The 22,517-nt window shown below is 35.4% G+C and overlaps 1 protein-coding gene across 6 annotated transcripts in view; it reads right to left on the bottom strand.

The window, feature by feature from the left end:
* The window catches only part of LOC115243660 (solute carrier family 12 member 4), a 112,279-nt gene that overhangs the window by 47,933 nt on the left and 41,829 nt on the right, over positions 1 to 22,517 (bottom strand). For 2 of the 6 annotated variants that reach the window (XM_029820803.1, XM_029820808.1), the window contains exon 1: positions 6,638 to 8,464. The exons of 3 other annotated variants lie outside the window; for them this stretch is intronic. In XM_029820803.1, the coding sequence (XP_029676663.1) occupies positions 6,638 to 6,710 (73 nt within the window). In that variant the 5' untranslated portion in view covers positions 6,711 to 8,464. Of the gene's footprint in view, positions 1 to 6,637; positions 8,466 to 22,517 lie in introns of those variants that run through there. One more of the 6 variants, XM_029820807.1, reaches the window with a different exon arrangement.

Below are 22,517 nucleotides of genomic sequence, written 5' to 3'. Positions count from 1 at the left end.
TATAATATAAATATAATATACACATCTGCGCGACTTCTTTCCTCATTATTAAATATATATATATTTAAGTATTTAATAACTGAAAATACTAAATAGTCTTTCTTACAAAAATTATATTATCAATATCCAAATTAATAATGAATAATGGGGAATATTATCTCACAAAATATTTCTATAAAATAGTGGATTAATTGTAATACTATTTTATACAAAATAGTATTATCCAAATAATACAAAGGATTGCTAAATTAAATATTGAATTTGCAAATGGTATGTACATCTATTCTTCTTGCTGCCAGAAAATAATTTATATAATCCAATAAACTGCAATGCATATGACGTAAGTACTGTATGTTCAATACGTATAAAAAAACAGCCTCTAATATTAGTCTATATATTAAGTGTCATTTATCTTAATAGCGTGATAACATCAGACTATGTGATGCATCAATAGTCTATTTTTTTACATTCGTAGAAATATTTATATTTATAATCAATTAAACTTATTATTAAAAAATGGCATTTTTAGAAAAAATTTAGTAGCAATATAGTCAATAAAATCATTGGCAAACAAAATCTTTATCATCAATAACTCATAAAGCATGCAAAGTATGTTTCATGTGATTCATTTGTGAGTATAACTCTTCTTATTATGTGCCTGTAGACTATACAATTCATAAAGTTAATCCAAGCTACAACTCTTTGTATTGGAAGACTCAATGCAGATGCTATGATATTTTGTGTTATTTTAATTTATCGTAAAGTATTTTATGTGACAGTAATATGAAAGGCACTGAGGCTAAGAGTTTCAAACTCATAATATTAAGCTGAAGCATTTGATAATCATCTATATTGTAGCAAAATCAAATATATGTTATTTACGAAATTGTGATTTATCTTCCCTACCTAAGTACTAAATTTCAGACACTTCCAATAGCAGTCTGCAATTGCAGCAAATTAAAAGTAATATTGTACAAAAATTTTGAGCTATATTCAACTTGCATTCGATATATCGATATCTATGGTTTCTTCTTTAAGCAATGCTCGTTTTTCCTCCTTCGCATTGTTCTGTTTTTTACCACCGCTTTTACGCTTGCCCCTATTAAGTACACCATTTTCGTCATCCATCATGCGTAGAATTTGCGTCTGATCAGAACTTTCTATGGGTGCTATCGAGATATCGCGTACGGCACGGAATTTACCACAGTTATTTAAATGTTCGTTCTCCAAACGGAAAAAGTTCCATACAAATCGTCTAAAAACAGTTTTATGATAAAATAGAAAGATGCAAAGAAATTTTCAAATAAATTCAAAAAGTATATTTACCTAAAGACCTCAAGAGGTGCCACGATGGAAGTCATTAAGTCGCTAGAAATGTATTTGCATTCAACAAGAACAAAGCTTGCAATCCATACAAAACGTAGTATAAAATCTTCGATTATTGCAAAGTAATAAAACCACTGAAATACATATAAAATATATAAAATATAAAATATATAAATAACAAATTATATATAAAATTAATACTTTTTTCATTGCCAAATACGTTACAATACGTTGTAAGTCAAATACGTTTAATATACATTTTACTTACAGATGCCGAATAAACCACTTCCTCACGCAGAAAACGATTTTCGCCGGCGTTACTGTCTAAAAGGCCCCAATCCATCTTGAGATCCCATGTGTATGAATATATCGAATTAATAAGGCAACTACATATCCATAACCATAACCATGGATTCTCCCATTGACTTTTATATTCCACTGAAAGTATGCACACATCGTTTCTATATTAATTTTACAAACAATTAAGAACTTTAAAATTTAAAGAAAATTTAAATAAAAATTTTGATAAAATTATAAACATACAATCATTTTGTATCAGGTGATTGCATAAGTTCGTGCCCGATTTAAATATAAACTTCAATAGATTATATTTTAGAGATAACACTTTTATTAATCAATTATATAGTCTCCATTCTTTTCTACAATGGTTTTCCAACGATCTATAAGCTTGTCGATTCCATTTTTGAAGAAAGAACTTGTTTTTTCTTGAAAAAAGTTTGTAAGGTGGTTTTCGACAGCTTCCTCGGAATTGAGATTCTTGCCATTTAAACTATTCTGCAAAGACCGGAACAGATAAAAATCTGAAGGCGCAATATCTGGAGAATATGGCAGGTGCTGTAGAATTTCCCCTTGCAACTCCTGCAGTTTTCGCAGCGTCTGTTGAGCGACGTGTGGCCTAGCATTGTCGTGGTGGAAGATGACGCCTTTTCGATTGGCCAAAATCGGACGTTTTTCTCGAATAGCTGCAGCGAGTCTAGTTAGTTGCTCACAGTACTTGTCCGCCGTGATTGTTTCGCCGCGTCGGAGCAGCTCAAAGTAAATAATTCCCTTGCGATCCCACCAAACACACAGCAACACCTTCATCGGATGCAAGCCAGCCTTTGCTACGGGTTCTGCTCCTTCAGCTGCTGTTTTCCATGTCCTCTTTCGCTGTACGTTTTTGTAGAGAATCCACTTTTCATCGCCTGTTACCATTCGATCTAAAAAAGGCTCTTTTTTGTTACGCTCGAGAAGAGAAAGAGCCACAGTCATACGGTTTAGCTTATTCCTTTCAGTCAGGAGATGCGGCACCCATGTATCAAGCTTGGAAACGTATCCAAGCTTTTTTAAATTACGAAAAGCGGTTTAATTATCGATGTTCAGCCTCTTAGCAATATCCTCAGTTGTAATCCTTGGGTTTCTTTCCACTAAGGCATGCACAATGTCATTATCAATGCCAGAAGGCCGTCCAGAGCGGGGTTGATCCTCCATGTTGAAATCACCATTTCGAAATCTGCCAAACCACTTTTTGACTGTTCGGAGAGCAGGAGCGCGGTCCAAATAAACGGTTTGAATATTTTTTTGTGCAGTCCCAACACTCACGCCTTTCCGAAATTTATATAACATTACATGCCGCAAATGCACCTTTTCGTTTTCCATTTTTAATGATTTCTCTTATGCACAAATGGACTTATCTGAACAATGTCTGACGCTAAATTGACATAAGACAACGTCATCTATTCGGTGTAAGCAACAATTACCACACGAAAACAATAGAACTCCGCCATGCAGTAACTTAATGCCATCTATGAAAATCGGGCACGAACTTATGCAATCATCCAATATATTGTATACCGAGATAATTTTTTTTCCTGCAAAGACGAGTATCGTTTAAGAAAGAAATATGTATCGTAAAATGTTAAGTTCTTCATTTAAACATCCTTGTCACGATCAACAATTTAGTCTATTCAATTTTGAATAAAAGTTTGAATTTATATAATTTTATAATATATAAGATTTCTCTCTCTCTCTCTCTCTCTCTCTCGACAGTGATCTTCACAACATATGTCAAGGTCAAGGTCATTGGGTCCGTTTTGTAACGTTTTATTATCATGTCCAATACTTTAAAGTGATATATCTCGAAAACTATAGGTCAGAAAATTTTTTTACTATTTTTCTCGCGTTTCTCTTCAAAAATGCTTTCAGAAATGACCTTTCAAATAGGGGGCCGTAGTTATCGTAATCGTGCCTCGCTCGGTGACAAACTCATAACGATACATATTTTTTTTTTATAATATGAAAAATTTCTAAATAAATATAATTAAAGGCAAAAAGAGATGTAATTAAAAATAAAATTCGATACTTGAATTATCATAATTTATTGGCTAATTTGTTGAGTCTTGGTTTATTTCAATCTCATATTATTCTCTCTCTCTCTCTCTCTCTCTCTCTCTCTCTCTCTCTCTCTCTCTCTCTCTCTCTCTCTCTCTCTCTCTCTCTCTCTCTCTCTCTCTCTCTCTCTCTCTCTCTCTCTCTCTCTCTCTCTCTCTCTCTCTCTCTCTCTCTCTCTCTCTCTCTCTCTCTCTCTCTCTCTCTCTCTCTCTCTCTCTCTCTCTCTCTCTCGCGTGTTAAATTATATTTCAAAATACTTTTATCTTATCATGAGATAACACAGACAAAGTAAAAAGATACTTGTGCAAGTTTCAGGTGTTTATTTTATCTGACAACTTATCGTCATTCGATAACAAAGTTTCAAAAAATATCACTCGACTCCAAATATATCGCAACAATCCTAACAGAATCAAAGATATTGGAGCAACACTCGTGTCCTAACGAAATGTAAACAAATGTATTTTTCTGATGGTTTTGTGCTCCATCATGCGCACTTCAGTATAATGTGCGATTTGTGATTGTCCATTTTTATTTAATCTCTTTCTACTTTGCCGCAAAAATGTGATTTTTCAGTCAAATATTTCAAACGACGGAATACGAACTGTGATATTGACATAACCGAAAGATTCTATAAGATCATTCGCATTCGTTAGTTTCAAGATAATAACTAATACAGTTTCGTGCAGAATACGCACAAAATAGCAGAGAAAAGAAAGCTTTAGAATGACTCCAAAGATAAATCGGCTTATATGAAAACTTATATCACATTCTTAAGAATTCAGCAACCTATCAAAAAGTGCCAAACAACTTTTTACTTTTTGTTTTAAAAATCGCTACGACAAAACGGACTATAAATTGGGATCGAATCAAAACCTTTACATCGCTCGCGAAGCGAACTATGACCTTTGATTGTCGCTGTTGCCGAGCATTCGAAGCAATGCTTCACGTTCTGCTGATCAAAGGATGTTGCTTCGCCCGGTGCATTTACATGCACACGTATATATGTTATGCGTGTAGATTGCTGACGGTCGCCGTTTTCGCGACATCCGCTTTGCGGACGAGGACGCTAAAAAAAGACACGGACATTCGCTGACAAAATCAGTTTTTGCGGTTGCATTTCGCTCTATTTAATCGTGCGACAGTCGCGTATGTTCACGAAATCTTAAACACTTCATCGAGGAAACCGACAAATCTTTAATGTGAAGCTTTTAAACTTCAGTTCAATTTCTTGTCAATTTTTCACACTGTTAATATTAATCTGTGATAGGAGATTAAGATTATTTTAATCGCGCAATTTGGAACATAAGATATGTTTTATCTTGGTACTACAATATAAAAGCACAGGTCATATTTTGAGAAATGATAAATATATATATATAGAATTCAAATTAAATGTAAAATTTAGATTATATTTTAATATTTCCGACTATAAAATAAGGATCTCTGCAGGAATTTTTTAGATGCCTGATATATGAACTAGTAAAATAATCTTTAAGATAGAATTTAAACTTGCCAAGTTAGTCTTGTTCTAATTGTAAGTTCCAAATTTTTCTTATTCACGAATACTTAATATAATCAAGGAAGAATTGTTTTATATGTTTGATCAATTTAGAATTAATTTTTTTTCTTAGCCAGAATATTCAGACTCCAATTTTAATTGATTTTTGATTAAAAATTCGAAATTCTAGTGTATTAAATTTCACAAGTAACTAAATAATCAAGTTCTCCATTTGATCATCTATCTAGGAATGATTATTTTTTAAACAATACAAATGTTTAATTTAGTCGCATGATGCAGATCTGTTTTAACAAGTATAATAAGCAATAGTTATACAAAAAGATTAATATGAAAGATTTCTGTTTTTCAGATATATTAATACACAGTATATTTAATGTTTTAATATAACTATCTCTACTTTATGTAGAAATAAATCTGAAGAGTATCTAAAACGGAAAGAGAAAGAGAGGAAGAAAGAAGAAGAAAGAGTATAGGTGTGACAATCATTTTACAGCGCACCAACTGTACGTAAAATTGTAAATCTGATTAGTTTTATATACGCGGATTGACACTCGATAGTAAGTGAATATAATGAAAGCGTACAGCTTCACTTTGCTACATATCGAACAATAGGATCTATAGGAAGTTATTGGCATTAAAAACACACGGGAATACTTCGTGGTCGTATATACGTGCCTCCACTCTGTCTCTCGTGTGCACTATCGATTCACCTCGCGACCTTGTGCTTAATTGAATTAGTATCGGACTAAAAAAGGATGACCTTGAGTCAATTAACGACGAGACAGAATAAGACAAACGTTCCTCGCCACCCGCTCGGACAACAAAAAGAGGAAGTTCCTCTTTAAAATGTCGCGAAAATCCCGCCATTATGATTCTCTCAATGCCCATATTTTGCGCGAGTGCTATCCAGTGCAAAGTAGTGACCATTAATTTGCGAACGCTTGCAAAAAGTTGACAAAATCTTTAAAAAAAAAAGAATTAATTGATATTTACCAATTTTTGTTCAAAATAAAAAATTTAATAATTCATCGATCTCATGTAATTTCTATAATTGTTCCTTGACAAAAATATCTAATTTTTAGCGATTTTTGAGTGATTTTTAGGTTAAGATCCATTTAAACAAAGTTACTAATAGTAACCTTATGTGTTGATCTAATTTTTATTTTCTATGAATAATCAATTTCTATTTTCACTAAAATATGTTGTATTATAATCGCTTAATCTAAAATATAGAACAAGAGAGAGATATTTTTCCGGATACCGTTATCGAAACCATCGTATTTTTTGCGAACGATCATATGCATCACGATTTGGGCGTGTATGTCGCGCACGCGAAAGCTGAGCAGGTTGGAACTGGAGCGGAATTAAATGTTGGAAAGTATGACAGTGACAATAGCGTACCAGTTTGCGGACGCGCTGGCGAACCGTCGGGCACGACGATCTTGGTCTGCGACTTCGGCGTGCCCTCGCTCATGGTAGTTTCGATACGTCTTCAATTTTCCACCGCAGGAGGTGGGAAACACGAGGCCCCCTCTTTTAACTGTTAGCCAAAGCTCAGTGCCGCTTCTTTGATCGCACGATTCGCAGGATTTTTTCGATCGGCGCGTGATCCTTCTTTTCCCAGAAAATATCTCTTTTTTCGATTTTTTTTGTCTAAATCAATCACTTTAATACGGATTGTAAATGAAACACATTTTTACTTCGATTTATATGTAGGATGGGGCCGCTGACTTTTATTTCGAAATCCCGATCGATGATCGTTCTGAATCTCGCTTGAGAATGGAGATCGTAAGTTCTTGGTGAGGAGCGAGAGAAAAGAGAAATTTGTCGACGTATTTCCTTGAAAGCAACGATTGACAATTTAATGAAGATCGCAAGATCACTGTGATCGGCGGAGGATTTAGATTTTTCGAGAGTAGTACCTCTCGAGTATCTCGCTGGATCGATCGTGCTGGTTCTTGTGCTACAATCGAGGTGACAATATCGGATATACGTCGCAGAAAAATTCAAGATTGATCTCGATTTTTCAAAACGTGCACCGATCGAAATACACGAGACGACTCGTCGCACTCCGCGCGGATCTTACTTTCCGCCTCGATCCTGTTCGCTAACCCTCTCGATCTGGGAGGAGCTGACGTGCGGCGCGCGACACGGTGGCGAGATCGGCGTATGACCGCGAGGCGGGTGCTCTCAGTCTCTCAGTGGGTGCATTTCTCCCTCCCCCCAGGCGGTGTCACAAGGTCACGAGATCACTGGGTTCGGCTGGATTCACGCGCGCTGGCGTACGTACGTTCGATCGATCGGTCGGTCGGTTGGTCGCGGTTGCCACCAACGGGAAATACTTCGCCGATATATATCGCGACGATCGCAATCTTGTTACACACAGATAAACATACACATACGCATCACGATCAAGATTCACTTGTCGATATTTTGTTCTGATTCGATGATCGTCCAAGGATCTATGAAAACCGATCGACAGATCGTCTGAAGACACCCATGCACACTTAAAGATCGTTGTCGTGATTGATCGTCACGCGATAATCGTCGCTGCAACGTGATTCTGGTGAGCGAGACAGTGTCGGAGGAATCAGACAACGAGACGCACAGGAAAACGACGACGTGCGGGAACGCAGCGCGCACGTCTGACTAAAACACGGAGCGTAGCTACTTCGTCGCAGCTGACTAGAGCGCGGACCGTCGCTACTGAATTACGCACGGAGCAGTGGTACAATCCGTGGTGTGTCGAACGGACTGGATGTTCTTCTGGCGCGTTGCGAAGTCACGGGTCACCACCCTTGCGCGTCTCTTCCTGGATCAAATTTCCCTCCGTCTCTCACTTGGCGCCCGCTTCCAGCCTCATTTATCTTCCTTGTTTCTCTCTTTCTCTCCTTTTCCTCCCAATTTTCCTCTCTACACGCTGCTCACTTCAACATGCAACGATTGCCCGATACTGATTCTCGCACGACAGCGGCTTTTCCTCGCGAAAAACATCGACTGCCGCGCGCGCGCTACTGATGCGAGGGGGTCGGTGGCGGCGGCGAAACGTTCTCTCCCCGGCTTTTCCAGGGGCTCCTCTCTTCTCTTCCTCCGTCCCGCGTCCTATCGTCGCGCGCGCGCGCTTTCACGCCCTCTCCTCTCGGCAATCTTTCTTCTCTCCTCCCGCTCTCGATTGCGACCACGGTGTGCATCCCATCTCGTTTTATCTCGACTTGCGTTCTCTCTTCGCCCTCTCGCTTCCTCTCGCGGAAAGGACCGCGAGGCGTCCCGGGCGTAGTGAGCAGCTCACCCGCTTTTCCATCCTCACATGGCGCCTGCGCGCCCCGGGGATGTTCTTCTCGCTTACCCGATGCGATCTCCTCCTGTCCCTCCATCCGTCTGTCTATTCTGCGGATGCCCTCTCGGTCTCTCTTCCGCGGTCCACGCCTCTCCTTTCTCTTCATCCCCATAGTCTCCATTCTCATTTTATATCATTTCGTCGCTTCGAAAATGCTCTCTCTTTCTCTTTTCCGTTCGTTACCCCGCTTTTCCTCTCTTTCTCTCTTTTCTATTAGATGGGTGACGCTTTTATCGGCCATCCTCTCCCTTTTGCCTATGTTATCTCACTGGACCATACACGCTTCTCGACGTCGCTGAAGCTGCACTTCCGGAGGGCGCAAAGTTTTTTGGCCGGGCATTCGCGGCAGATCAAATTTGAATGCGTGCGAGACGCGAAAGCGGGTCACGGTTTCATATGTCGAAGAAAAAGAATAGCAAACATCGAATGAAAATGATACCTTTAGCGACCTGGTTTTTTCGTAAAACAGAGAAAACGAGTAACTAAAAAAAAAACATAATTTAATTCGTCGTTAAATTTCACTTTGCACTGTCGCTCGGCGCTTGCATAAATCCGCAAACTGTGTAAACCGCCAAGTGATAAATTCATCTGTCTCGCGCGACATATAAAACGAACAGCAATATATAAAAACGAGTGATTGATATGAAAAGCGCGAAAATTATCGCGCAAGAGGAGAACACGCACGTCGCAATTGTAATACGATAAATCACCTTCGCTCACTCGCCCGATTCCTCCGAACATTAATCGTTGAACGCAAGGCGCATCGTCTCTGCTCCCTTTTTTCGGTGAATCATTCAGGCGTGCATGAGAAAGAAAGAACGGCTCGATGCCACCGTTATTTTCCTCACAACATTGGCTATTTACATTCACACCTACGGTACGTACACATAAATCGAGGCTTAAAGCTCGACCTTAGATCCAAACGCCAGCTTTAAGCAGGGCTTCGCGACGTAAAAAAGAAAGAATTAGAAGCCCGTGTGATATAGCTCACGGAGGACTGTTTGTAGTCGCTCCGTTTATGCAATGCATCGTTTGTGAATTTATGGCAAGTGCAGATATGCATTAAGCATGAGGGTATGCTGAAAGAGAGGAGAGAGACAGATTATACTCCCGCATTCTAAATGATGTTGGGTACCTTGGATTTTTTAATGCGCAAACGTTTTCAGTATAAGTACAGTAGAATTGAAGTATATATTTATGCATATATATATTTTTTCAAATTTTTTCTCTTTAAAATAAAATTTCTTTCCAAAGAACAAAATTAATTAAATATACATATACACTCCAAGATGGAGCGATAAAACACATTCTTTTCACTGTATTTTGATCTCGAGTAAATAATGTTCTGTCGTCTCATATAATGATATATAGAAAGTAATACATATATACACATACACATGCACATGACAATAGAAACTCATTAAAATGATTTTATACAGGAAACTGCTTTTCCGAGTAATACTGCGCAATTTTATTATATACTATGATTTTATTATATGTACTGCTTGACGTAGTGAAGAAAATTCAGCATTCTGTAATTTCAGTGCGCTATAACGTTGATATTTTTTCCAGGCATCATCGGCAACATCATTGAATTTTTGATTTTCAAGACAGCCTTCTTTTTCTTTTCCCCTCAACGTAATCAACGAGTCGAATCGTCAGGTGCGACAATTCCGGCGAATACGAAAATTCAGGAATAATCAAGACTGCCTAGGGGCTCTAACAAATTTGACTTGCATTGAGAAACATCCATCGACTGCTGACGAATTAGCATAACTTTTTTGCGAAACAGTAGAGAACAGTAGAATTAAGTCATTTATGCGGACACGGTTCGACCAGTCTGACTCTCGCGTATTCGTTCTATTTACGACAAACTTACGTCGTTGCGGAAAAGTTGTACGTCATTACAAAGTCATTTAAAGTCATTGTTTATAAAAAAAAACTATCGAAAAAAAGTTTTGAGAGAGAGAGAGAAAGAGAGAGAGAGAGAGAGAGATTTAAAATTAGTTAATAGAAATAAACAGCGTTTGATTAAACGCATTAAATTAACTTTAATTTTATAAATTAAATAACTCGAGAGCAGTAGAGATCTGTTTTCTCAAATTAACTGATAAGATTGTTAATGATAGAAAAAAATCCGGGACAATTTGTATACTTATGTATACTTTTATATACTTCTTATTACCCATAAAAGAATTACATTAGGGGAAAACAGGCGGGTGGATTCGAAGGCAGTGAGATAATTGTTGAATTTATAATGCAATATCAATTTAATTTTTCGGCGTATGCACAAGCACAAATCGGCAAATTTGACTCGTATACAACGGTGGGTGCTTCGTGTTAAAATTTGCACGGCGAGTAAATTCACGGTCGTGCAGCCCAGAGAAAGAAAGAGAGAGAGAAAGAGAGAAAGAGAGAGAAGAGAAAGAAGAGAGAGAGAGAAAGAGAGAGAGAGAGAGAGAGAGAGATGCAAATTTCATATCTGCTGGTTTAATTAAGATGGAGTTATATGGCCCGACTATGCACACGTTGATGAATGGTATGCTTTCAAAAAAAAAAGATGAAAAGGAAAAATAGAAAGACAAAAAGAGAGAGAGAGACAGAGAGAGAAAGGGCACGTATCTCGCGTAGTGCACTTGTAAAAACGTTATTATTGACTTTTGCGTACTTCTCGTGGCATAATCGCCACGATAAAAGAACGCTGCGGCAGGATAATGAAGCCGATGGCAAAGTTTTGTTCGTCTTTCGAAACTTCTCGTCAAATTATCATAAATACATGAATCATATTGAAGTCGTATAAAGATTCACTCCGAACCATCAATTGCATCGAGCAATTCGAATAAAAGTTTCGACTTTTCGCGTGTCTCTTATTTCCGGTTTTGTATATTATATAAAAAAAATATAACAATTTAATATAATAACGCGTATTAAACTCTTTTGTATTGCTAAATATTTTATTTGTGTAGTGCCGCATTTCATGTGAACTTTGAAAAAAGAAAAAAAAATTGAATCCAGGAATAGATATTTTTATTCGTCTTTGAAAGTTCTTTTCCTCATAAGTTCCCGTAAGTAGAAATAAATATAAAAGAGTATGTTAAATCTATCCTACTTTTTATTTAAATTTAAATTTTGCAACCGGCAATTTATTAATAAGTTTGCGGTAATCTATTAGGTGTACAACTTTGCTTCCGCCGTTTTCTAAAGCCATCTATAGGAAAACGGCGGAAGCAAAGTTGTACACCTAATATATTTTTATTATATATTATATAAAAAATATCTTATTATATTATATATACATATATATACAGGGGACCCCAGACCTATCGCACCATCTGCTAATAGCAGATTCTTGAGATCATTTTGAGATGATTTTTCCGCAGCAAAAATGTCGAGGCATCAATAATTTTCGGGTTATAAGCGATTTAAAAAGAAGAGCTTTTTGCAAATAAACTTTATAGAGAATTAAAACTATAATCTTTAGTTAATTTCAGTTTTTTAGTTAATTTAGTTAATTTAGTTAAACTTTAATAGAGAGAGAGAATTATAATTTAAGGCTTAGTTACAAAGATATATGATGGAAAAAATTGGAAACTTGCAAAAAATAATAACCTGTTTCGACATTTTCGCTGAGTAAAATTCGTCTCCATATGATCTCAAGAATCTGCCATTAACAGATAATGCAGTAGATCTAGGACATCCTATATATATAATATAATAAATATCTTATGATATATTATCTCTTTATTATATATATATATATATATAATATATATAAATAAAATAATAAAAGAGATGCGACCCAAATTATATGGAGAATCTCTATCGCAAATAGCCACAGTTTTGCGGAATACCGATGGTCGCCTGCGATCGATACAACATGCGGTGTACCTATATCGGGAAACGTTGACTGAGTTGCAGCGGACCTTCATAATTTTCGACAGGAGTTTGCAGAGCACGTGGAACGAACTAATTCGATTATAGACGATCTGACCGCGTCGAGGGAAAATTTAAAATTCGCTCTACCAACGAATATGCAATATTGTAATTATCGATTCCGTTGTTATTGCATAAGAGTAATGCGTAATGACATGAATTAATAATATGTATTACACGAAACGCGTATTGCGTAGCAACATAGAGTAATTTACGTTAAACGAAAAATTAAATAATCGTGATATATCATATTTAATTACACATATCGCGCGTATATTCTCGACATCGTATATTTGCAATTTAATCGAATAAAGAATCAATGTCAATTTCTCCGTTTTATATTCAAATTAGTTTGCGTTACTCGCATCACGCGTAAATAATTATGATACGTGATGGAATTAATTAATTCCTATATAATGAGCAACATACACATATTATATTACAATGCTGCGTATGCGTATCACGAATATTAAATCAAATAGTTAATTTAATATCAAGTTCGCATCCTGTTAATTTTCAGTCATTTTGCGTTCAATTTGCATTCCTGAGAAACTATTCCGAAAGAGAGAAAGGAAGAGAGAGACAGATAGATCGATGGAGGAAATCTGTGTGCAACTCTAGTCGAGTAATTTTGCTAAGTGAAATGCGCACAGGAATTAATTCGCCTGTAAACTATGGACGTCTATTTAAAGTTTACTCCACTTAAATTGATGTTCCACACGAACTGTACCTCGCCATGTCATTATCTTTAAGCGGCTAATTATTTGCCGCTTCTAGATTTGTTATACAAAGTGCTCGATTTGTAATGATGTTATTAATAAATCAATCATATAATGATATATATCATTACACTTTGTTCCATATATTAAAAATAGGTTCAAAATCTTATTAAAAGTTTAATCATATACATATATAGTCCTCTCAAAGATGATAATAAATTAAGAAATGCATCAAATTTCAATCACGGTCTTAGAAAATTTTCTTTCTATCTAGCACACAAAATCACTTCTGTAGAAACAAAGTAATTGTGATATATGATCCTTGCAATAATAAATTCCAAATAATAGGATTATTTTTATACATAGAATTGAAAAAGGCAGGAAATTAGACGAGGAAGTTGCTTGAAATTTTATTTTTAAGCTATGTGTGAAAAATAATTGATAAAAGGAGAAGAACCTATATTACAGTTATTAGAGAGAGAAAGAAAAATGGTTATAACTTAACCACGAGAGGCGTAACCTCGTCGGCCACTCTTTACGATGCTTATACGTGGTGTATTCTTGCTGAGGAGTATTCGGGATAACGAGAGGAATATAGGGCAAAGACTTTGGACGTATTATGCGAACAGAGCTCTCACACTCGTAGGGCTGGCTGTTTGATTTTTGTCAAATACAGGAAAAGAATATAAAAATGCCAATTATTGTACGTTAGTGCGTCACGTAAATCGCGATTTTATTTAAATAATAGATAACGAATGAGAGAGAAGACTTATTCGCAATTAATAAACTTTTAGATTAAGTAAAAATTTGTACAGAAAATGCACAATAATTTATTTATATTTAAAAAATTTTTATTTTTTTTACTTCCCATTTAATAAAATTTATGATTTTTATCATTTATAAATTCTTTAATCATTCTAAAATTTATTTATTTTTTTTTTTTTTTATAAGCAATTAAAAATCTCTAAAAAGTATCATAAATAAATATCAGAAATAAAAATATGAATAACAAAATATTATTTTTTCTATAATTTTAAATATATTTTTCTATAACAGAACTTCAACTTGAGAGACAATTACAGAGATATTTGAAATTCACTGTTATTGAAACAAACGAAGAAAAACTGCGTCCAAGATGGGTCAAACAGCTATTGTATTTAAATAGAAAATAAACGAGAAGAGAGATGCGGAGTTAACTTTGAGAATGTTCCCTTTTCGACTTCGATCTACAGTTTCTCCGGATTTATCTTTCATGCTCTTATGTTTATCCTGAACAAGTTTTCGCGATCTATAAAAAAACTATACTTTCTGGGTGACTTAACTAACCCTCTCTTGGATTCTCTCTAACAGAGAAAGATGCCTCACCCGTCATTAGAAGAGGGTAAAAAATGAACACGGCGGATTTACGGTGGTTGAAGTATAAGCGGGGGAGATGCCGGACCGTCGACAGGCTGAATGACGTCATCCCCGGGTGAACGATGACGTAAAGCCAGGGTAGCGTTACGTTACGCAAGCGTGGAGGGTGCGCGTTGCGCGCGCTCACCCACTGCCCTACTTTCCGCCTCGCGCGCGCATCGGGTGAGCTCGCTGCTCGTTTCACCTCTTCGCCCTTCTCGTGTCACCTTCTCGCTTCGCGCGAACCGCGTGTCGAGTGTAAGAGTTAACCTCTATTTCGAAAGGGTTTCTGTGTAAGCTCTATTTATTTAAACGCTTAGCAGCATAGAAACGCGAAGAGCGGAGTATTTTTCTCTATATCGGAAGTTATCGAGATAAAAATCCTTTTTCATTTCATTCTTACATGCTCAAAATTGCTAAATTTTCCGTAGGAAATCTCTTTCTTATTTCCGATAATGTGTATCCAATGTTATTTTTCAAAAATATTACTTCCATATTCTTCAAAGTGGACTATATTTTCATCATTTTAACAGAAGAGATATGAAAAATAATATGTTTGTTATATCAGCATGCCAAAATATTGTTTTTAATTTCTTTATCGGGCGTAAAGAGAATTGCTTAAAAAATATAATTTTTTTTTTTAATTTTGATAGTATTTGATAGCCAATATGGTAATAAAATGCAGTTTTAATTTTTTTTTTTCAATAAGTATCTGTGTCATTATTTATCCAATAATAGGATATTCGTTACACACACACACATCGAAACTTCTCGGAAATATTTTTTAAAATTTCTTTGATGTACATCCAAAAAAACAAAAAAGTTTGCAACAAAATTTTAAAATTTTTAGCTTTCGTTTTTAGCTTTAATTTTAGCTGCAAATTTTAAATTTCATAGCTTTCGATATATAATTTTAAACGTCAGCATATTCGTGCAATATTGTGCACAGTAAAGTCATAGGAAAGCTTCGACATTACAGTCTGGCTAGAATTTTGATAAAATCCGAAGTTTGATACACAGCGTGTTTTTTCTATTATGCGACGCCGGATAAGAATTAATGCGGCGATTTTTGGATCGGTTGGCGAAATTGGCGAAAATTTCGGGAAATCGCCTCAAGCTCTCCGAGAGACCGTCTTCATCTTCATATATTCAAGCTCCATTAAGTTCAACACCGTAGGAGGCGCCCTGCGGCTATGAACCCGATATAAGAATCGCATCGACTTCCCCTTGCCTTATCTAGGTCAAAGGTATGCATAGCACGTTGGATACGTATTCATACATATACATACATATATGTATATATATGTATATGTATATGTATATGTATATGTATATGTATATGTATGTATGCGTACACATTGCATCCCGAGGATAAACAACATTGACACTGACGGCCGCTTCTGGCTCTCGATCTGCATCGTTAATATACAATATGTTCAAGCCATTCACCCATAAAGAGATGCATTATACAATGACAGGATAAACATGTCGGGAGATACAAAGATTAATACAACTTCGTAAATCGTTGAGATTAATGTTGAAAGAAAATTGAACACGGCTTTTAAACGATTAAAAAGTATTTGCTTATATTATCAAGATAAGCTTCGCTTATAGATTGTTTTAAGTAAGTTGATGTTTATCTTGAAGGTATAAAAGTGTGCTTTAGCTATGTTGGAGATTAATGTTTAAAGAAAATTTACTGCAAATTTACGAAGATTAAGAAACTCTTTGTGTGTGTGTTCGTGTTCATGCGCGTGTGTGTGTATGTGTGCGTGTGTGTGCGTGTGCGCGTGCGTTAATAATAGCTTGTTCAACTGATTGTTGATTTCACAAGATTAAGTATTAAAAATTAAATTTTAGGAAGCATTCAATTTTCAGGCTCTAAGCAAAATTCCTGAAAAAGAAAACTAATTTTTTCAAAAAATGCGTATAAAATTATTCTCTCTCTCTCTCTCTCCCTCCCTCCCTCTCTCTCTCTCTCTCTTCCTGCCCCCTCTCTCTCTCTCTCTCCCTTTTCCTCCTCTCTCTCTATCGTTAAACACATTTCATTTTTCTAATTTTTTAGTAAGTTTAAAAATTACAGAAAATTTAACAATCTAAAAAAACACATTTCTTATAAGAGAAAACAATTTTGAACTTATCAAATTAATTTGCCGGTAACTTCGATAAAACTTTAAATTAAATTTGAAAAGACAGTTAAGAGATGAATCTGACAACAGTTGTAAAATAAATAGAATGCAAGAATTAAAAAATAGCCAAAAGATGGCATAATTTCGATGCCATGATATCAGCGATTATAATCGCCGGTCACTTTGCCGCCACACGGTTCGTCGCATGTGTCGCTTAAATGTGCAAGGTCAAACGGTGAATTATCGAGTGGAAATTGCAAGGGACGGATTATCGGGCACCGAAGTCCTTAATAAGCATTCCCTCACGGCAATTTGCACGGACAGTGTTGGATCAATCGAATGACGTTAAAATGCGCAATTCGATCGCACCCATTATACAGGATATCTCTCTATATGAAGAGAGATCCGAAGATAATTTGAAAGGACAAGAGGTACAAATTATTTACATAGTTATTTAGCAATTAAAATTCAGAAATTTTGATCAACTCTTTATACAATACAAAATTCCAAGCCTCGATAATATCAATAGATATTAGAATTTCACTTTTTGATAAATATTAATTAAATGTAACGGAAATAAAACTTAATATTTAATTATCCGTTTTATGTTGAAAAATGTTGCAACAAATAATAGTCTAAAAATAAAATTATATATTACTCGCTTAATTTTTATCTAACTTAACCTGTGTGCATATTTGTTAAAATAAGTTTTAAAGATATTATATTTATTATATATACACACACACACATGTATATATGTATATATATATATAAGAGAGAAAAATAAATGCAATAGCTAAACAACTGCGATACAATCTAATATTCCGTAATGCATAATTCAAATATACGATTAACGTGTAGTATCGTGTGGGAATAAAATCTTAATTAACAGTAGTACTGGTCGACCACAAAACCGACATACATCGCCAATCAATGATCCTAATTGACCGATTAAACAGGATAATTCGCGGCAGTTACACGACCCATACATAGCGAGAGCATCAAGCAAAAATCTATGGAATTCGTAAAATGTCTTGATTGAAATCACGACTCACGTCGTCGTAAAAAAGCACTAGTGCGACTTTATTGTAGAAATAATTTAGATGCGAGAAGAAACAAAAAGAATACAAAGGCTACATATGACGCGTATCGGTGTTATATCATTATATCAATACTAAAAACCGGTCATAAAATATTCGGACACTTTTTATTAACGAAACTTGATAATGCAATACGATGAGAATTGTAAACGTATAATACATATTGATTTTTCAAATCTTTAATGGTTAATAAATTTTAATTAAATTTTTAAATTACTATAAAATTATTAATTAAATAATAATTTGAAATACACGTTTCATTTTTTTTCTTCCAAAAAATATCATAAGAAATTTTAGATGACATGTGATAATGTTGTAGTTTTTCAAAGTGGACTGTTCTTTAGAACTGTGGCCCATTTTGCCGACACGGTTAAAATATCTCTTGGATAAATCGCTGTCAAATAACTCGTTTGAAGGATTTACTTATCTAGAGGAGCAAATAACTCGATTCCTCGGCTGTCTGCGTCGGCGACAAGCTCGACCGCTGTTCGCGTCTCTGTTCCAAGCGGCAGATCGATACAGCGGAGTCTGCGTCTCCAATCCATGTATATATACTTTATTACCACGCGGTGCACCCGATACATATCCCGGATACAGGGTGATCCCGCGACGACGATGTGCGCGCGCGACCCGCGTTTTAAGGAGATTATCATGAAAAGGTTTATCGCTTGTTCCCGGTGCGTCTCGATGCTCTTTCACGGATAAAAAGCGAACCCATATTAACCTGGCACCCCCACCACGAAAAATCGGATTCGGCTATAGTGCATAATTAAGTGCTAATTTGTTGCTAATTTATTGCTCTAAGTTCGAATTTATTGCTCCTACCCGTTAGCAGAAAAATGATATCAAAGATGGGGGTGCTGACTTGCCATTAAGCTAGCACCCCCACTTCCGAAAAACACTTATAGCGAGTCGCAAATCATAAAACAAATACACTAGAATTTATTGCTAATGGATTTTTCTAAGTTAAACGTTGAGCAATAAATTTGATATTATATATCTTGAGAGCAACAAATTAGGGAAACATTTTAAGACCAAAATAATAACAGCAACTAATTGCGTTCATGTACTTTACTCTTGTACGAACGCTAGCACCGCCACTATTTCGGGTCGATTTTTCTAAGTCAAACGTGGAGCAATAAATTCGATATTATATATTTTGAAGACCCCTATTAACCTGGCACCCCCACCACGAAAAATCGGGTTCGGCCATAGTGCATAATTAAGTGCTAATTTGTTGCTAATTTATTGCTCTAAGTTCGAATTTATTGCTCCTACCCGTTAGCAGGAAAATGATATTAAAGATGGGGGTGCTGACTTGCCATTAAGCTAGCACCCCCACCTCCGAAAAACACTTATAGCGAGTCGCAAATCATAAAACAAATACACTAGAATTTATTGCTAATTAATTGCTCGAAGATACTGCAAACAGATTTCGAAAATATTAAATTTTTAATTAACCACCAATATGACGTACTATGAATATATAAAGTAAAATCATCAAAAATAAGTAACTAACAATATTAATTTGTTACAATATTGTATTCTGCATTAAATGCTCTCAAAACAGACCATTTCCGAATTTATTGCTTGCAGTTTAATTAGAAAAATCGACCCGAAATAGTGGCGGTGCTAGCGTTCGTACAAGAGTAAAGTACATGAACGCAATTAGTTGCTGTAATGATTTTGGTCTCAAAATGATTCTCTAATTTGTTGCTCTCAAAATATATAATATCGAATTTATTGCTCCTCGTTTGACTGAGAAAAATCGACCGAAAGAGTGGCGGTGCTAGCGTTCGTACAAGAGTAAAGTACATGAACGCAATTAGTTGCTGTAATGATTTTGGTCTCAAAATGATTCTCTAATTTGTTGCTCTCAAAATATATAATATCAAATTTATTGCTCCACGCTTGACTTAGAAAAATCGACCCGAAATAGTGGCGGTGCTAGCGTTCGTACAAGAGTAAAGAACATAAACGCAATTAGTTGCTGTTATTATTTTGGTCTTAAAATGTTTCTATAATTTGTTGCTCTCAAAATATGTAATATCAAATTTATTGCTCCACGTTTGACTTAGGAAAATCCATCAAACGTGTGGCGGTGCTACTCTTGTACGAACGCTAGCACCGCCACTCTTTCGGTCGATTTTTCTAAGTCAAACGTGGAGCAATAAATTTGATATTATATATCTCGAGAGCAACAAATTAGAGAAACATTTTGAGACCAAAATCATTACAGCAACTAATTGCGTTCATGTACTTTACTCTTGTACGAACGCTAGCACCGCCACTCGTTCGGGTCGATTTTTCTAATTAAACTGCAAGCAATAAATTCGGAAATGGTTTGTTTTGAAAGCATTTAATGCAAAATACAATATTGTAACAAATCAATATTGTTAGTTACTTATTTTTGATGATTTTACTTTATATGTTCATAGTATGTCATATTGGTGGTTAATTAAAAATTTAATATTTTTGAAATCTGTTTGCAGTATCTTCGAGCAATTAATTAGCAATAAATTCTAGTGTATTTGTTTTATGATTTGCGACTCGCTATAAGTGTTTTTCGGAAGTGGGGGTGCTAGCTTAATGGCAAGTCAGCACCCCCATCTTAAATATCATTTTCCTGCTAACGGGTAGGAGCAATAAATTCGAACTTAGAGCAATAAATTAGCAACAAATTAGCACTTAATTATGCACTATGGCCGAAACCGATTTTTCGTGGTGGGGGTGCCAGGTTAATATGGGTAAAAAGCGAGCATCAGGAGACTTCGGGTCACATACTTCCCGTCCAAGTATTAGGACAATATCTGCACTTAATCCCATAATCCGCCCATGGATTAAGCATATATTATGCACTAACAATATAATTCCATTCCGGAAATGTATGTTTATAAAATATAATCCCTGCAAAATGCAGGTTTATATAAACGTAATCCCAAACAAGAACTTTCAAATAAAAATCTTTTAGAGAAAAAAAAATATGTTGTTCATACCAATAAACATTCAATTCTTTTATAAAAAATGAAAATAAAATAGCGCAAAAGATAATTTCAATGTATTATCATAATTATTTTCGTTTTCTATTTCGGAAAATTACTTTAAAAGTTTTACACATCTCTTCTTGTAAATTTCACCTCTCTCTCTCTCTCTCTCCCGCTCTCTCTCTCTCTCTCTCTCCCGTTCTCTCTCTCTCTCCCGCTCTCTCTCTCTCCCGCTCTCTCTCACTCACTCACTCACTCACTCACTCACTCACTCACTCACTCATGCACGCACGCACGCACGCACGCACGCACATACATACGTCTTTTACCTCTATCATAATAATATAAGTTTAAATGCGCTTTTTTATAATTTTGTCAAATTTAAAAATAGAAAAATTTTTGACACCACATGTAATATTATTGCAATTAATAGTCGCAATTTTTGTCGTTACCTATATTCGGTGTAAACAATTCCCTCACATACAATTCTATGTTCGGATTAAACATGTGTTACAACCCCCAACCTCCCCCTTTTCAGTCCTCTCTGTTCTTTCTTTCTCTCTCCCAATTATTTATTAACAAGGCGCTTTCCAAAATTTACGTGCATATACTGTATAACGTATTTATTATATTATGTTATTAACAATCATTTTATTAACAACCACAACTTGCTACCTATCAGAAAATAAAAATGACATTCACGCTTATGCTTTTGTGTTGACGTGTTGTTACTTGATATTAATGTTGTCAGTAAACAGTTTCAAACGGTCGATAAAACGGGTTAATTGGCTATTTCTTATAAGTCATACAAACTCGGCACCCGGCAGAGATCTATCTTAATTTATGTACACGCTGATATATTTTTTCAGATTAATGAGATATAATAATAAAAGAGAAAATAACATACCAAACGAACAAGTATAATTCAGGAATAATAATATAAAATAATTGCAATTAAAATTTGAAAAAGAGATAAAGTCGCATCGTGAAATTAGACGGACGAGACAACGCCCTAGAAATGAATTACCATATGATATTATTCCTCCCAAATTGTCCACAATGTTACATCATGTTCAAACAAGCGTGTGAAAAGGGGGGAAAGGGGTATAAATGTATATTAATCTCATTAAAGAGAAGAGAAATAAGCCGGATAATTTCGGTATCTTAATTGTTTCATTATTTCCGATCTCGGAATTGTTATTTAACAAAAGTTCGTGTATCTTCAAGGTTTAATATATAAGAAAATAATATTTCAAAACAATTCCTCTCTCAACTTTTCGATTATACGGAATATCGTATGTGCAAAGGCTTACTTGGTAAATCTAGCAATTCAGCATGGAACTCAACATTCCAATTACGCGAAGTCGGACTTAGCAAGTGAAAACTTAATTGCAATCACGTAATGCTGCGAGGTATAAAGTTATTGCCCGATGTGCCGCTAAATGTAATCTAAATGTAACAACATATCTCTACTCTCTTCGATCAGCGGAAGTAACAGTGATTATGTAAACGATAATCGATATGTTTCGAGTGATACTGGCAAAATTTACAAGAATGAAAATGTTATCTAATCGATTCAAAATAAAAAAAGTGCCAGCATGTATAGATTCAATTTTGTAATTATTGATTAAAATAAATTGTGGTAAACGATTCTTGATTTTATTCATCGTGTAATGTATATATA

The sequence above is a fragment of the Formica exsecta genome, unplaced genomic scaffold (genome assembly GCF_003651465.1).
Source record: "Formica exsecta isolate Colony F162 unplaced genomic scaffold, ASM365146v1 scaffold72, whole genome shotgun sequence".
NCBI lineage: Eukaryota > Metazoa > Arthropoda > Insecta > Hymenoptera > Formicidae > Formica > Formica exsecta.
Note: the sequence above shows the minus strand (reverse complement) of the source record. Positions and strands in the feature narration are given on the sequence as shown.